General features: G+C 39.9%; 1 protein-coding gene across 1 annotated transcript; it reads left to right on the top strand.

Annotated features, from left to right (window-relative positions):
- Positions 1-12861: 12861 nt before the first annotated feature.
- LOC145246444 (uncharacterized) lies at positions 12862-13962 on the top strand. The gene has a single exon (XM_080108065.1). It carries the CDS (start codon positions 12862-12864, stop codon positions 13960-13962), a length of 1101 nt encoding a protein of 366 aa, XP_079964191.1.
- The last annotated feature ends 4608 nt before the right edge of the window (positions 13963-18570 follow it).

The raw sequence follows: 18570 nt of genomic DNA, 5'->3' as shown, positions 1-18570 counted from the left end.
TAAGTGCATACGGACATTCCTTGTAAAACAAATGACGATATAGTAAGCGTCCATTGTTCAAGACACATGGATCAATTCAGACTTCAAATCTCAGTATTCAGCAAGTTATCTTCCAAGGAGATAGTGTTTCATCACTGTTCTTCTGCTTTGCAATTGATCCACTAAGCCAGCTCTTTAAAAATTTGATGCTGGATAGAAATTTAGTCGAGGAAGAAGAAAAAAAGAGAGTAAAAGAGTGAACCATCTACTCTTTATGGATGATCTTAAACTTTATGCAGATATAAAAACACTTTGTCTTCCTGATAGAAACTGTAAAAACGTTCACAGAGGATGTCTGCATGGAGTTTGATTTGACAAATGTACTAAATGCACAGTAAAAAGAAAAAGGCAACATCTGAACATCTTCAGTTCATAACAACTTTATTGAAGATCTAGCAGAGGATGCCACATACAATTACCTCGATATAGAGGAAAACAACTGTAGAACATGAAAAAATGTATCATAAGGTTGAACAAGAATACACAATATGCCTTAAAGTCATCCTCAAATCCGAATTAAGCCCCAAAGTCACTTGCCAGGTTTTAGCACAATATTGGGTGCATCTGTTGAGAAAAATAATAGACTCCACAATATTTTGTGCATAATTAGGGCAGGCTGCAAATACCGGTTTCAAGTCATTAGTAATTCTCAACACAACAAATTAAAAATGCGGATGTAGGAAGGCACAAGAGTTCTTCAGGTACATATATGACTAGGAAGTCAGTACGAGGTCAAATCACTCAGTCTGCTGTTTCTGACTGGTAGTACAGGTGCCCTAACTCTTTGGTAGCACTTAGAGCGGTTGATCCATTAACAGTTGTATAATATTGGGATGTTTATAGTGCTATGTTGCGCATAGAAAGGGACCCTGCACTCATCCCCGATGGGCTTTCCTAAGGCCACAGTTCAAGTTGAAGAAAGGTCAGCTTATGGTCTACTTGTGAGGCATGTCTGAAACCCTGCATATCCTCTTGTTCAGCTCCCCCTTACCTAACTGAAAATCTTTAAAAACATGATGACAGTACAATAAAAAAAAAAATAAGCTTAAACCAGGCTAAGGGTCAAACAAACCCAACTTGCCTCCTCCCTTGAGGCTTACATTCATAAACATCCATGGGGTTAGAACTAATTTAGCTGATGTTGAAGCATTTCTCCTAACAAATACCCCGGATATCTTAGCACTAAGTGAGACTAACCTACACTCCTCCATCCCCTCTAACTGCTTTAACATGCCTGGATATCTCCCACTCTGCCTTTTTGTGTGGCTGGTAGGGTTGGTAATTGTCACTAGGTTCAATGAAGTTGGATTATTCTGCAGGAGATTTTGTAAATGTTTATCCTTCTGTTGTTCTTTAGACAAGGTGTCGACGTCAATTGCCGGCTGCAACAGGAAGGAATTAATTCCCCGCGATAAGGTGTCTGCTGGGATGTTGTCTGCTCCCTTAATGTGCCGGATATCCGATGTCAATTGAAGGATATAATCCATCTGGCGAATCTCTCTGGGAGAATATTTGTCCGAGGAAGACTGTAAAGCGCCTAACAGGGGTTTGTGGTCCGTGAGGATATGGAACTGCTGACCTTCCAAAAGCTGCCGGAAATGGCGTATCGCAGAGAATGCAGCTAACAGCTCTCTGGAAAATGTACTATAGCGTTTCTCAGTCTCTGTTAATTTTTTTGAGAAAAAGGAAATGGGTTTCCAGTCCGCATCACATTTTTGTTGTAGGACCGCTCCAATTCCAATTGCGGATGCATCCACTGCTAGGCACAGCTCCTGGTTGGGTTGGATGTGAGACAATTTTGCAGTCTCCTGCAACATAGCCTTGATCTTGTTGAATGCTTCTACCGCGTGCTCTGAAAATACAATGTCACACTTCCTCACATTTGTCAACACACTTGTCAATGGTAAAAGTACTTGTGCACAGTGAGGTAAGAACCTAAGATAAAAGTTTATCAGCCCCAAGAATTGATGCAGCTGCCTCATTGTGGCAGGGATAGGGAAATTTTGAATGGACTTGACCATCTCTGGTGATGGGGATATTCCCCCCTCTGAAATATGGTGTCCTAAAAAAATTACTTCGGATTGACCAAAAGCACATTTTAATGGGTTTAGGACTATCCCATATTGCTTCAAACGTTCGAAGACCTGTCGCACATGACCGATGTGTTCCTTTCTAGTTTGGCTAGCAATAAGTACATCGTCAATATATGCACAGACGAATGGCAAATCTGACAACACCTGGTCTATGAACCGTTGGAATGTTTGTGCTGCATTCCGCAACCCAAAAGGAACTCGCATGAACTCAAACATCCCGAATGGGGTGATGATAGCCGTTTTAGGAATGTGTTCGGGCTCCACCGGTATTTGGTGATATGTTCGAATTAAATCCAATTTTGTAAAAAAACGGTTATTTTGAGCCACTGCTGTCCCGTCCTGGACATGTGGTACTGGGTATCTATCTGGTTTAGTGACTGCATTTAGTGCTCTGTAGTCCCCACATGCCCGTCATGTGTTAACACCTTTGTTGACAAGATGAAGAGGTGAAGCCCATTCACTCTTTGAAGGGCGAACTATGCCTAACTTCATCATTTGCTGAAATTCAGTCTTGGCCGCTGTTACCTTTTCTGGTGCTAAGCGCCTAGCTTTGCTATGAACGGGCGGACCCTTTGTTTCGATATAGTGTGTGGTGGAGTGTGGCAAAACGTCCCTATGGAAAGGCACTGAAATTGAAGGGTATTCCTTCAAGAGACTCAGAAAATTGTTATCCTGGTTTGCATGTGCCACTACTGGACACAATGGAGTACCAGTCCTAACTACCCCACATTCTGTGAGATGCGTTTCTGGATCTTTCAGACACTGGCCTGTTATATCCACCACCAAACCGAACGCCTGTAAAAAATCGGTACCTAAAATAGCACTGTCTACATCCGCCACTATAAAAATGTGGGTAAATGTTCCATGCAGGCCTAAATTAAGGTCCATACACTTCTCCCCATATGTGTTTATTAACGAGCCATTCACAGCTCGTAGTGTGAATTTACAGGGAGGGGATTTCTTGTTGGCTGCAGTCACAGGAATGAGAGACACCTGCGCCCCGCTGTCCACCAAAAAGGACGTACCTGAGTTTTTGTCCACCACATACAATAGGCGGCCTGAACGAGATGCACCGACAGTTGATGCCGCATTCTTCTGTTGGTTTAAGCTTTTCCCGAACTCTTGTAACTACACGGTGGGATACAGGAATTTGCCTTCTCCCCAAATCTCTTGTGCTTCCAGCAAATGGTCCTATCCTGCCTCCGTTCTCTGGAGTGGCTGAGCGCCCCCCCCCGCCTTTGCTTATTCTCGAGGGTAAGTCTCGCGATGTCCTCCGCCATTTTGTCCATGCGAGCTTCCAATCTGGTCTGTCCCTCCATTAGTTTGGAGAGTAGCTCGTCTTTCTCCGATGTCTGAACGCCAGCCACCGTTGACGACCGTGTCGACATTATATCGGCAATATGGTCGGCTATCTCAGCTACTCGTTCCACTGGCATAGATTCATCTTGTGCAGCTATTACCACCTTATACTCGGTTGGCATGCGCTGTAGGAAGATGTGTTTGACAATATTATTGTCCATTGTCCCTTCAGCCAACTTCTGCAGGCGCTTTAGAAACTGTGACGGCGTGCTATCCCCCATCGTTTCCTGTTCTAATAATTGTGAGATTCGCCTGTGTGCTGAAACTGACACAGCAGTTGTCACTCTTTCTCGTAGGGTGTCATATGGTTTCTCCGTGGGAGGAGATATAATTAGGTCTTTCACCTCGACGATAACATCCTGAGGTAATATAGTCGCCACATGGCAAAACTTTTCAGTCGGTCCTGATATCGTTTTCTGCCGAAAATATAAATCTAGCTGTGCGAAAAACAAAGCAGGGTCATTCCGTACATCCGTTGGAATCAGACTGAATGTGGGTGACGCCATTTCACATTTATTTATGATTTTTATTATTATTATTTATTTTTATCTTATTTATTTATTTATAGCGACAGTTAGCTAGATGACACCGTATAGTAGTAATAGTAGGGACAGAGCAAGAGGAAGACGAAGTGTGACGTAGTGTTCACATCAGCCAATCACGAGACTGGCGCCACGTGCAGATTGAAGAAGACGCGGTCAGCCATATTTGTTGTGCGAGAAAAATGTGAATATCCCGATGAAAGGGTAACGATACTTGTATAAAATAAATCTCGGAACAAAAACGTAACTAGTCATTATTTTTTTATTTTTTTATTTTTAACTTACGTACGTAAATGTTTTGTTCATTTATTTTTAACTACTCTGACGCGGGATTCATGTTATGGATTATTTTTATTTAAAAATAAACTTTAATTTTACGCATTTTCCTTTTGTTATTAAAACATAAAAAAAACGTTGCTTTGCGTATTCTATGTTGCTAGTTGGGGTCACCACTGTTGGTACGGGTTTAGGTTCTTCCAAGTCCCAAAACTACCGACCAGCTTTAATAATTACTAAACGTACAACAAGTATAAACGACAAGAATTTATTAACAAACATGAAAATATGACAACACTGCAATTCAGAACATTAAGGTAAAAAGATTACTCACTTCAATAGTGGGGTTTACGGGAGGAGTGAGGACTGTATTCTAGAGTTGTACTCTGCCTGTCCAACATTGTCTTTTAGGAGAAGAACTTTTTGCGTCCGTGCCTCATGTGTACGGACTCTCCTCTTCTTTTCTCAAGGGACCTCACTCCTTACCCTACACCGGTAATCCGGTGCTCTTATTTATTCCCCTACACCTGCATATCCTCTTGTTCAGCTCCCCCTGACCTAACTGAAAATTTTTAAAAACATGATGACAGTACAATAAAAAAAAAATAAGCTTAAACCAGGCTAAGGGTCAAACAAATCCAACTTGCCTCCTCCCTTGAGGCTTACATTAATGAACATCCATGGGCTTAGAACTAATTTAGCTGATGTTGAAGCATTTCTCCTAACAAATACCCCGGATATCTTAGCACTAAGTGAGACTAACCTACACTCCTCCATCCCCTCTAACTACTTTAACATGCCTGGATATCTCCCACTCTGCCTTAAGGACTCTGCCTTATGCACGAACTTGATGTTTTTAAAGATTTTCAGTTAGGTAAAGTGAGCTGAACAAGAGGATATGCGGGGTATCAGACATGCATCACAAGTAGACCATCAGCTGACCTTTTTTTTACACAGGCATCACCACATTATCAAGGCCAAGAGGCCACTCAAGGATAAGGGTTAAAGAGAGTACAGTAGAAATTGGACAATATAGTAATCATTAGTAATGAAAATTCGGTAAATTTGATAACTTATATGGAACGGCTCATCAAGAACTTATTTACGTTAGACTTGAACACAACCATATTGTGGTCAGCAGGAAAACGGAAGACAATTCCACAGGTGTGCAGTTCTAAGAAAGAAGCTTTGTTCATGGAATCTACGTTTAGGTTTAGGCACAGTGGGGGGAATTATTGATAATGTTTTCAACTAGACAAGTGTTTCTTGTGAAAGTTTGGCGAGGGGGGGGGGACCATAAACCGAAGCTCAGTCGAACACTTTCCATGAAAATAACGATACATCAGAGACAAACTCGCAACATCTCTTCTGTGAGATAGAGGTTGCAGGGAACAGAAAAGGACATCTCCTACAAGGCTACAAAGTCTATTTTGAACTCTATCAAGGCAGGAGAAGTTCTTTCTAGCAGCTCCTGCCCAGATGTGGCAACAGTATTCCATCCTTGGACGTACCTGGCTTTTATATAGATAAAGAATTGCATCAGCAGTGAGATATCTACTGGATCGATAGAAAGATCCCACCATTTTTCCAGCGCCCTTGGCAACAGATTTGATGTACGTGTTCCATTTAAGATCAGGAGTAATGGTCAAGCCCAGAAGCTTGTCAAAACTTGAGGCCTCCGGAAGAAGAGAGCTATTCATTTCAATTGATGCCAGATGTGGATCAGAATGTCGATGATGTAAAGAGAGAAGCTTGGTTTTAGATGCATTAAAAGTAACCAGCCACTCCGTTCCCCATTGTACTACGTGCTCAAGATCAGAGGAGAGAGAATCGGAGAGAACTTGATCGTTTACTGTCTTAGATGTGCTACCATAAATGGTAGTGTCGTCAGCATAAATGTTTACAAATGATGTAAGGATGTGAAGATCATTAATGTAGATCAGGAAAAGAGTTGGGCACAGGATGGACCCCTGAGGGACTCCAGCATTAATACTGTGAGTTTCTGATTTTTGCCCCTCAACTACTACTCTTATGAACCTATCAGAAAGAAATGATTCAATAATTGAGAAGACATTTCCAGCTATACCATAGCTAGAGATCTTGTGAAGTAAACCTTTATGCCATACCCTATCAAAGGCCTTTGATATGTCAAGAGCAATTACCCTAGAAAGGTTGCCTCCGTCGAGAGATTTGCTAATCCTATGAGATATAACTGTAAGCACATCTGCTGTAGATCTAGCAGAACGGAAACCACATTGAGTGTCACTAAGAACGTTATATTTGTTGAGGTGGTTGATTACTTCAGTATTTAACACAGATTCCAGCAACTTACTCATGAAGCACAGAAGACTTATTGGTCTGTACTGAGAGGGGGACGAGCGATCACCTGAATTCTTAAATACAGGTCATACTGATGAAATTTTCCAGGGTGATGGGAAACTATTCTCCTTAAGACAACGTTTAAACAGTTTTGTAAGTATGGGCGCTAGTTCAGGTTGAAGTTTTTTGAGTACTATAATTGGAATACCGTCAGGACCAGTTGCTTTACTGGAATCAAGGTTTTTGATTAGCTTGGCAACATCATATACAGATATACGCATATCACATAGCATGTTTTCTGATACAGGAGGAAATATTGGAGGTTGGCGGCCTTGATCGCAAAGGGTAGAATTAGCTGCAAAGTTCTTGGCAAAGAGTTTGGCTTTGTCTGATGCTGACAAGATTACCTCGGGTCCATTGATGATAGTTGGGATAGAGCACACGCTTCTGTTCAGGATTCTGTTTGCTATTTGCCAAAACTGGTGGGAACCAAGTCGCTGCTCAGCTACTTTGGACTTAACAGATTGAGCATACAACTCCTTTGCGTTCTTTATTACTTTCTTACAATGGTTGCTGGCAGTTCTGAAAACGGCTTTAGTTTCCATACATTTATTACGTTGGAAGCAGTGGAAAAAGTGATTTCTGTGCACAATGGCAGCAGCACATTCTGGAGAGAACCATGGCTGGCTGTTAGGTTTTTGCTGGAACTTTTTCGAGGGTATGAAACGGTCTATACCTACAATTAACCATTCTGTCAGGTCTGATACTATAGAGGACACATCCTTTTTAAACATGGAACGCAGAGGTAGATCCGATATAAATGAACGGAAGCTATCCCAGTCAGCCTTAGTGTATCGATATACTGTACTATGGAGAGGTATGTCTGGGGACTTATTACATTTCATTTTTATCTTAACTGATACAACAGAGTGGTCGGAAGAGCCAAGAGGAGACAGAACAGAAACTGACCATAGTTCAGGGCAAGTTGTGAGAAAAAGGTCTAGTAGGCTCGCATACTAGCCGTCATTGTCGGGCACACGGGGGGGGGGGTCATGAACAATCTGAGTGAGGTCATAGGCAACGGAGATATCATGACAGAACCTCCCCTCATCATCGGTCTTGTTTGAGTGGGTCAACCATTCGACGTTGTGAACATTGAAGTCTCCACATACGTGAATGTTAGCTGAAGGATAAGCAGATAGGACTTGGTCAATTTTCTCAGATATGCTTTGAAAGATAGTAACTCCGCTGTTGTGGGGGCGATAGAGAGTAAATATAAATGCAGTAGTGTGAGCTAAAGCAACCCGGAAGCACATATAGGGTAAGTTAGGATCTTCCCTGAAGATGTCCCTACCACATGGATAGCCATCTTTAATATAGGCACATATTCCATGCCCATGGCGATCTTGGGGGTCAGATTTAGAAGTTAAGTTAAAGTATCCTTTAATTGCGAACTCTTCTAGGGAAATAGCCTGTTCAATGCCAGTTTCGCTTAAAAATAAAAGGTCTGGTTTAGTCTCCTATAATTGGGTTTCAACCTCTGGAAGGTTAGAACGTAGACCCCTGATATTGGAGAAGGAGACATGGTAGCAGGGGTCTACGTTGGAAGTTGGAGAACTGGGTTTAATCATGTATTTTTTCTTGGAACTTGTCATGATGAAATTTTGGAATTTGTGGACTAGGTCGTCAGATTTACTTAGAGCAGGACAGAGAGGGGAAACTAAGAGAGAAAAAGAAACAAAGAATTTTTTTTGTCTTGTTTTTTTTTTGTTTTTTTGGTAGCTCATGATAAGGTAAAGCCGTAACAATTACCCACTAATATGGCATCGAGAGGCCCCCACCAGAAGCTACTGCATGATCCAGAATCCATTCACCAAATGGCAATACAGCAGCCCCAGTACTTTGCACCTCCTGATAGGACAGCCTCCTTAGTGGTTAATCCAAGGTTCGGGTCCCTGACTATCAGGCGGATAACGTCAGCCCAGATAAAACGTTTACCTCCAGCACCCTTACTAGTGACATGGCTACAAGGATAGACATAGAAACAGAAAATTTCTGCCATCTCTGCCAACTGTTCGCGCAAAATACTGCCAACCTAGAAAACAACTTTTTCTTCTCCTTTTGTCAGAAAAATCACTCATTAAAAAAATGAGGACTGAAGGACAAATAAGGAGAAGCGAGAGTAACAGGAGCTGCCGATAACGCATCCACAATGCGTTTTCTACTCTCCATTTAAAAAAAAAACATAAATAAAAAATAAAAATAAATAAATAAATAAATTATTAAGTATTCTACTTAACAAAAGTCCAACAGACGTGTTTAAGGGAAAGTATGGTGATAAATTCCCCTCTCACGAACTAAAAAGGAGTACAATTTCGTAATCTATTTTTGCAATCAACTCGGTAGATAAATAAACATTTATGGACGAGAAAAAAGCTAGCATTTAATAAAAACAGGAATACATAAATTAAATACTGAAATAAAATGTAGTTATTAATATTTGAATCTAAAAATACTGTGGCCTTAGGAAAGCCCATCGGGGATGAGTGCAAGGTCCCTCTCCATGCACAACATAGCACTACAAACATCCCGATATTATACAACTGTTGATGGAGCAACCACTCTAAGTGCTACCAAAGAGTTAGGGCACCTGTACTACCAGTCAGAAACAGCAGCCAGGAGCTGTCAATCCGGTACCCTCAACCCATCAGAAGAAGGTCAGTCCAATCTAATTTCACAGGCGTATGTTGTACTCAAGCACTCCCAAGTGCCCAGTTTTCAAGGGTGGGATGTGTCCGGTGGGGAAAACGGCATTCATTGCCCTAGACAAAAAACAAGATCTACCACTGAGTGTTTCGTCGAATCACTGATAGCGTCTCTGCATAGAAAACATTGGATTTTTACGGTGTTACTATTGTATGTTATTCTTGAGAATTTAAACTGTGCTATTTGTTTGCAGCAGACCCGAATACACCAGACCTGTACACAGTTGAATACGAAGAGAAAAAAAAAAAATCAACTTCTTAAGGGTAAATCTTTAGGTGGTCCCCCAGTGCACTTTCACCCATAAACAAAAACACGATCCCCCCAAAAATATCCATCCAAAAAAAACAAAACAAAAAACATAACCAAATAATAAATTAAAAAAGCGCAAAGTTCAAGCCAAAATAATAATAATAATAATAATAATAATAATAATAAAGGTAAAATCTAGGCACCGCCAAAAATGGCCGCAAAATCAAGTTGTTGTTGTTTTTTAAAACTAAATTACATTTATTAAAATCCATTATTTCTGAGTAACTTTTTTTTTTCTAGAAAGATAAAACCCTGAATTTTATCATATAGAAAACAGAATAATGTAAAACTTTTTCTACTATTTTTAATTAAATTTTAAATGTTAAATTTTCCCAAAAAGTTAACAAGTGACATCTTTTGTCTTGCACAAAAAACGTACTTAAATATTAAAGAAAAAAGGTTTTTGAAATAATTAATTTATTTATTTATTGTCTAACTAAGATTTAGGATGATTTTCTAAGAGAATATGCAAAAATATTATAATATAAGTACCTGAATTTCAAATAATTCCACTTATTCATATAGGTAACTAGATATTTCGCGTCAATGTAGAGTCGAGATCGACTCTGTTTACCTTTGCGTTTTATAAGAAGAAAACTATGGAAGACCAAACAAGCCAAAAAAACTTATTTTTCAGTGACGAAAATTTCAATGTATTATTAAGCTGAGGCTGGCCAGTACCAGATGGGTGACCATTTGTATGAGTTTGGTTTGTAATGTGTATGTGTGTGGGGGCCAGGCTCCCCAAAATGGGGGGGGGGGCAATTTAAAGCAGAATAAAAAAAAATTATTTCAGCGCGTTTGGTCCACCGTAGTCGAAAGGCGGCAAACGTTTTCAAACGGGATCGAAAAAAATGATGCTATTTTTAACACAAAGGGCACAACATTTATCGAATTTTTTTTTTTTGTATCGATTATTCAAAGCATGTCCTGTTTAATAATGTTCATGCATTATTCAGCTCGCTAAAAAAAAATTGTTAATTTATTTATCAAAAATTTTAAAATGGCTTTTTTCGTATAAATATTAAAAAAATTTTTTTTTTTTTTGCTTAACTTAAATTAATTATTTTACTTAAAATATTCACCAAATTTCACACTTCAAAACTCAAAAGCGGGATAATTAAACACAATCGAAGTTCTGATATTCAGACGTCAAAATAAGGTATGCAAACAATTTTTTTTTTTTTTTTTTTAAATCTATAAATCTGTCCCTTACAACAACACAATATGTTTTGTTCAGTTTCAGATGATTATTTTAAGCATATTTGTTCCCACTTCAAAACAAGGGGGGGTTTTGTAAGCAAAAAAATATATATATATAAATATCGTTTATGAAAAATAAGTACACTGTTATAAAGTTCATTCTTCTCCTAATAATCGCTGAAAATTTCGTATTGATCGGATAATTACCTGATTTTTGGTAGATTTTTAAAAAGACGGTCCGTCAAAAAGTACTGACCTACCCCCCCAGTTTTGGCGGTGCCTAGTAAAATCCCTTGAGAGCGTATGGTGGTTATATGAGAAAATAAAGCTGTGTACGCATTATAAATGTTTCTTTTCTGTGCCGTATGTTATACATTAGTAAATTAGGGGTCATTTCGAGTTAAAAGTTTATTTACTGCACCCATCTGAACTAGAAAAAATCATGATTTAAATGTGTATGTGTCGTCAAATAACTAACGATGAATATCTAATATGGCCGACCAGACGGGTGATCAAAAAATCAGATCAAGCATACCGGAAACCGAAATGAGATCAAATTGACAACTCCTTTTTTTTTTCTTTTTTTTTTTTTTTTGGCTTGAACTTTGCGCTTTTCGGATTATTTTGTTATGTTTTATTTTGTTGGTCGATATTTTTTTTTTTTGTCATTTTTTTTTTTGGGGGGGGGTCTTTTTGCCAGAGATTATAGTTATAGGTAATTATTAACAAAAAAATTGGTGCAAGTCCAGATTAGCACTTGTAAATAAAAAATGAGTACCTTTTATTTTCTTGAATAAAAAAAAACTTACTCGACAAGAATACGACTGTTTCTGTTTTAATAATTATTTTTTATTCAAAGGTAACAGATAAAAATTTCAATTTGGCTTGAACTGTGCGGTTTTCGGATTATTTTTTATTTTTATTATTGATTTTTTTAGCCGGATTTAACTAACAAACAAAACAAAACAAAAACAATTTTGGTGCTTATGCACTTATGTTACCGTTATTTTTTTATAGTTTAAGTGCCTTCTCAAATGTTTGAAGTGTTTCTAATGTTTTTACCTATAACTATAATCTCTTGCAAAAAAAGAAAAAACTCCCCCCCACCTCAAAAAAAAAAAACGAACAAAAAAAACATATCCACCAAGAAAAAACATAACAAAATAATCCGAAAAAATATACCTTCTCCAATCGTGCTCTGCCTTCCCAAGATGCCCTTTGACTACTGCTGGAGACCACTTTTTAGTGTCTTGGTATTGTACTCGAACTCGTTGTTCTGCCCTAAGATCAGGGAAGCCCTTAGCGTGTTTGTCATGTTTACTTTTCTCCGACAACTGTCTCAGTTGTGTCATTATCGAGGATGTCAATAGATTGAATAAGACATAACGACAGATCAGCTTCTATAAAAATGGCGTCTTTATTTACATCTGACAAACATGAGTACACCGGTAAGGGGGCGTAACTCCAGCCGGTGAAAACTTTTGTTCAGTCCCTCATGCAACATCTTCCCTTTTCTCAATAATAAAAACAGAAGATAAAAACAAACAAAACAAAACAAAAAAAAAACAAACACAACAAAAAGTCTGATAAGAATTAAAACAGTCTACAAAACACAGTGATCTAGGCATTCCTTGGGCTGACTACTGTAATGTCTTTACCAAATAAAGGGAGACCACCGCAGGTGTCACAGGAGTTACGGCCCCTGGCGACATCCGGGGTAGTAGTCAGTCTGATATCCACCGAGCACGATATTCCTCGTTCGCTTTCTCTCTCTCTTCAATCTCCGTCCATCCTACAACCTCACTATGGTAATAACCGATATCTAGCAAGTATCGGTTACTTACCATAAGGATTATCACATTGGCGACGAGGATAGAGTAATTTACAAAAATAGACATAAGAAAACACGAAAAAGAAAAACAACAACAAACAGTCACACGTGTTGCAAAACAAACATGGCTGCCCTACCTCACTACCCGGAATTCGACTGCGAGTCAGAAGCCAAAGCAGCAAGATGGACGAAATACATTAGCAGATTGAGGAACTATTTTATCGCCCACGACATAGAGAGCGATAAAAGACAAAAAGCAATTTTGCTAACGTTTGTTGGTGAGGCGATGAACGACCTCATTGACGAATTACCAGCCGAACAGACCACACCAGGAGAAAACGAAACCCACTTCGACAAACTCGTCTCGGCTGTACAGGCTCATTTCAACCCCCAAAATAACACGGAATACAACCGATTTGTATTCCGTAACATCAAAAAAACCACGCTGAATGTAGAGGACTTCTACCGGAAATTGAAAGAAGCAGCAGCTACATGTCACTTTGCAGACGCAAACGCTGAGATAAAGTCTCAACTGATAACAGGCTGTTCATCAGAAAAAGTCCGGCAAAAGGGTTTAATAAATTCTAACATGTCACTACACGACTTGATAAATTATGCCAGGACGACGGAAACAATAACAGCGCACCTACAACAAATGCGCTTAGAGGACACAACAATACAAACTACTACTGCAGTAGTAAACAAAGTCACGTACGGACAGCGACAGACACGTGACTGTCCCCGGCAAATTCAGTGCAGGAATTGCAACGGAAAATATCCACATGAACGAGGACCAACGTCTTGCCCAGCATTCCAGAGCCAATGCACTTATTGCCGGAGATGGGGGCACTTCGCCTCTGTCTGTTTTAGAAAAATGAACGACGAGGACAGAAAACGTAGAACAAATCGTCCTCCACGTCCACAAGTCCAAACCAGCCGCCGACCGGTGAACTGCATCGAGGACAACCAGCAGGACTCAACCAGCGGCAGTGACACAGAATATGTGTTTCATACAGGTACGATGAAAAACCTTCCCTGTTTTGATATATCTTTTGGCAATAGCCACCAAACGTTCAATGTGTTAGCCGACTCAGGAGCCACTATCAACATTTTGTCTGAAGCAGATTTCAAGTGTTTAAAACCGACACCATGTCTCCGACTGACAAAAAACTGTGATATCTGGATTTGGGGTCAAGCAAACTACTCCAGTTCTAGGCCAATTTAGGACCCTCCTAGAGTTTGGGGGCATCTCCTGCCAAGCTAACATACATGTAATAAAAAGCCCAGAAAAACCTATCATTGGCTGGGAAACATGTGAAAAGCTTAAACTTTTATCAGCAAAAAAGCTCCCAGTTAACCACATCAGCAACTCTGACACACAAATCACGCAGACAACTCTTAAGCTTTTGGAGGACTATGCAGACCTATTCAATGGCTTAGGTAAACTTAAAGAGAAAAAAGTCCATCTGCACATAGATGAAAATATACCACCCATCGCTCAGAGATACCGCAGAGTCCCCTTTCATGTAAGGAAGGACATAGAAGAGCTAATACAGAAAGACGAGAAACTGGGGGTGATTGAAAAAGCGGAAGGACCAACCCCGTGGGTATCCCCTATTGTGGTGGTACCTAAGAAAGACCAAAGTAAAATCAGAGTTTGCATTGATATGAGAGCGGCAAACAAAGCTATCAAAAGGGAACGTCACCCTACCCCCACACTTGATGAGCTGAAGGCCATTCTATCGGGAGCCAGTGTCTTTAGCAAGTTAGACCTCAATCAGGGCTACAACTAGTTGGAACTAGCTGAAGAATCCCGATACATTACCACGTTCGCAACACACCTGGGCCTATATAGATACAAAAGACTATTTTTCGGTGTCAACTCCGCCAGCGAAATATTTCAGGAAGAGATTAACCAGGCACTCGCAGGGATTGAGGGAGCCATCAACATCAGTGATGACATTCTTTGCTTTGGATTGGACCAGCAAGACCACGACGGAAATCTCCAGAAAGTATTTCAACGACTACGCGAAAAAGGCCTAACACTGAATAGCAGCAAATGTGAATGCAACAAGAGGTCATTGGAATTCCTCGGACACACATTCGGTAACGAAGGCATCAGCGCAAGTAACCGTAAAATAAAAACAATCCTCGAATTACCAGACCCCCAAAACGCATCAGAAGTCAGAAGTTTGTTGGGGATGACCAACTTTTGCGGTGCACAATTCATTCCAGACTACGCAACCCTGACTCATGAACTGCGTCAGCTAACAAAAAAAACACTCAGTGGTCCTGGACTGAGCACCACACTGAATGTTTAAAAAACCTCAAGGAGGCTTTGAGTAAAGCATGCTCACTTGCCTACTTCGACCCTAACAAACATACTGAGATATATACCGATGCCAGTGTTGTAGGCATATCTGCTGTACTATCACAAGACGGGCGGGTAGTACAATTTGCAAGCCGAGCACTATCCACAGTTGAACAAAGATACTCTCAAACAGAGCGGGAGGCCCTCGCCATCACGTGGGCATGTGAACACTTTCACATATATATCTTTGGGGCCCCATTCACGGTTCACACAGATCATAAGCCCTTAACATCGATCTTTAATAACACCTGCTCCCAACTATCTGCGCGCATTGAACGCTGGGTTTTGAGAACACAGCCATACAATATGACTGTCACATACCGACCAGGTCATGACAACCCAGCCGACTATCTCAGCCGCCATCCAGTACATCTACCACCAAGCAACAGGGAGCAGAAAATAGCGGAGGAGTATATAAACTATATTCTCTCAACGTCGACCCCCAAAGCAATGACAATTGATGAAGTTGCAATGGAAACTGCGAAAGACAAGATGCTCACTGCAGTCATTCAAGCCATCCTCACCAACAAATGGCAAGGTGCCAATGACGGCATAAACAAAGCCACGTTTCTCACCCTACATGCCAACCGTGATGAACTATCATTAGCACATGAGGACAGTATCACTCTGAAAGGGCGCCGGATAGTGCTACCTGAGACCCTACAAAACAGAGCTGCCAAAATAGCCCATGCCGGCCATCAAGGCGTCGTGAAATCCACGGCCCTCCTCCGGGAAAAAGTCTGGTTTAAAAACATGCAGCCTTTAGTAGAAGAAAACATCAGGAACTGTCACACCTGTCAGATCAGCACTCACAAAACGGCAAGGGAGCCGCAGAAAATGTCCCCACTACCAGCAGCCCCATGGACAGAGGTTAATGCTGACTTTGGACATCTCCAGAATGGGAAATATCTTCTTGTTGTCACAGACGAGTACTCACGCTACGTTGTTGTCGATATCCTGGACTCTATCTCAACAAACTCGGTCATACCCCGTTTAGACAAGATATTTGCCGAATTCGGGGTACCAATATCCCTCAAAACAGACAATGGCCCACCATTCAACAGCCATGATTTCAAAACCTACGCCTCCGTCACCGGTTTCAGACACAGGAAGATAACACCTCTATGGCCCCAGGCCAATGCTGAAACAGAACGCTTCATGCGCACTGTAAAAAAATCCATCAAAGCCGGCTTAATCAAAGGCCAAAGCTGGAAGCAGGAGCTATTCAAATTCCTGTTAGATTACCGAACGACACCGCACTGCACCATCGGTATTTCCCCAGCCTCAATTCTATTTGGCCGGACCATAAAAAACCGCCTGCCACACCTAGTTGCACCTATAGCTGGAGACCATAGCATTAGGGTACGTGACACTCAAGCCAAGAAAACAATAAAGAAATATGCTGACAGAAAAGTATACGTAAAGCCCAATAATCTGAGTGTGGGTGACACCGTCGTTGTAAAAAGCGACCACACTTCAAAGGCACACACCCCCTATCAACCTAACCCATTAACCATAACAAAAATAGGGATCCATGATTACTGCCACACACAAGGACAACCAAATTACAAGAAATGCCAGCTTCTTCAAAAAAATCCCTAAGCCACTAAGAAACCTCACATATGACCCACCTGAATACTCTTCATCTGAAGATGAGGGACACATGCATGTGACAGCATCACCAAAATCTAAAGAAAACCAGGGACAACACTCTTCAAACCTCAGACGCTCAGGCCGCACAAGACGGCCACCCAAAAGATTTGATTGCTAAATGCTACAAATACCCCTGTACATAATAATGCATAATTATCATTTTCTTTCCCTTAGGTTGACAGATGCTTCCCTCCAACCCAGCAACGCAAACACTCCAGTCACACCACGCATGAACAAACTCCTTGATGAATATAAAAAAAATAATAATAATAAAATAAACTTTTAAAAAAAAAAAAAAAAAAAAAAAAAAAAGAGAGCATTGTAATGTCTTTACCAAATAAAGGGAGACCACCGCAGGTGTCACAGGAGTTACGGCCCCTGGCGACATCCGGGGTAGTGGTCAGTCTGATATCCACCGAGCACGATATTCCTCGTTCGTTTTCTCTCTCTCGTCAATCTCCGTCCATCCTACAACCTCACTATGGTAATAACCGATATCTAGCAAGTATCGGTTACTTACCATAAGGATTATCACAGCCGCCATATTGGAATTTCAGGTGGCCAGCACTTTTTTCTTAAAATCTACTATCCAGCGAATATTTATGCCAAATTTCATACTTGTATCATCAAATGAACGATTGTTTGGGTAATCTGCTCCACTACAAGGCCAATTTAGATGGTGGATTTATTTTGCTATTATAAATCATTTTTTTTTTATTTGGCATTATGTAAATTTTTCTTGAAGTTAAATAAGTTGTAAATACATAAATAAAATTATGCTGTTATCAACAATTTATCTAAAATTGAATTTTTAAAAGATTAAATTAATTTTTAATTACACTTTTCAAATATTAGTTATATCTAAGTTCCAAGTGTTTTTTTGTTTTTTTGTTGTTGTTGTTGCTGTTGCTTTACCCTGTTTCTGCTTATCGTTCTGCTTTAAGATAAATGCCCTGAAAATGCTTCTGATTAATGTTTACCAGTTTTAAAACAAGCAAACGAACTTGGTTGTTCTTTAGAATAACCCAAAATTTTCAAACTGGTAAACATTAATTAGAAGAGACTTTTCCAAGGCCTTCATTGTCAAGAAGAATGGTCAGAACAAACCAAAAGTAAAAAACAAGATGTGAAATCTGTTGAAACCCAAAATGTTGTAGTGCTATCTCAATATTAGGCAACTTTGGGGGATTTTGTTTACATTTAATGATCTAGCATGGTGCCACACAGCATTTTGCTGAATCAAATAATATAAGTAAATTTAATTCATTCAGAAAAATTGAAATGTAACATTTTTAGATTAAATTTTGCTATTATGAACCAATTAATGGTAGAATTAAAGCCTAAAATAACTTATTTTCAATGTTAATTTCCATTTTAGTTTAGCTAAAACCCTTACATATCCAACTGTTAATATACATTTCTAAAGCGATTATATAAATATTGATTGTTAGATGGGGAAAACAAATAAACACATATCGAAGGAAATACCAGAAACAGTAGAGGAGACCTCTAATCTGTGATGGAATGGGGACAAAAATAGATGGTCACATTCAATGCTGCCAAGACTAAGCTTGCTCCTTCAAAAATTACAAGAAACCTTCTAAACCACTAATAGCTATGGCTGAAGATACATTACTTGAATGTATTTCTTTCAAACTCCTTGGCTTAACATTCATAAGGAACATGAGTTGGAACAGATGCATTGAGAGCATTGCCAGGGTCACTGCTAGAAGGTAGGCTCTCTCTACCATGCTAGAAATGCCTGAAGGTATCCTGTATCTCCACAAGGCCACCATTCGTCCATGTATG

The sequence above is a fragment of the Euprymna scolopes genome, chromosome 24, assembly GCF_053919585.1.
Source record: "Euprymna scolopes isolate OS-2025 chromosome 24, ASM5391958v1, whole genome shotgun sequence".
NCBI classification, from domain to species: domain Eukaryota; kingdom Metazoa; phylum Mollusca; class Cephalopoda; order Sepiida; family Sepiolidae; genus Euprymna; species Euprymna scolopes.
The sequence above is the reverse complement of the archived record's forward strand: the minus strand, read 5'-3'. Positions and strand labels throughout refer to the sequence as shown.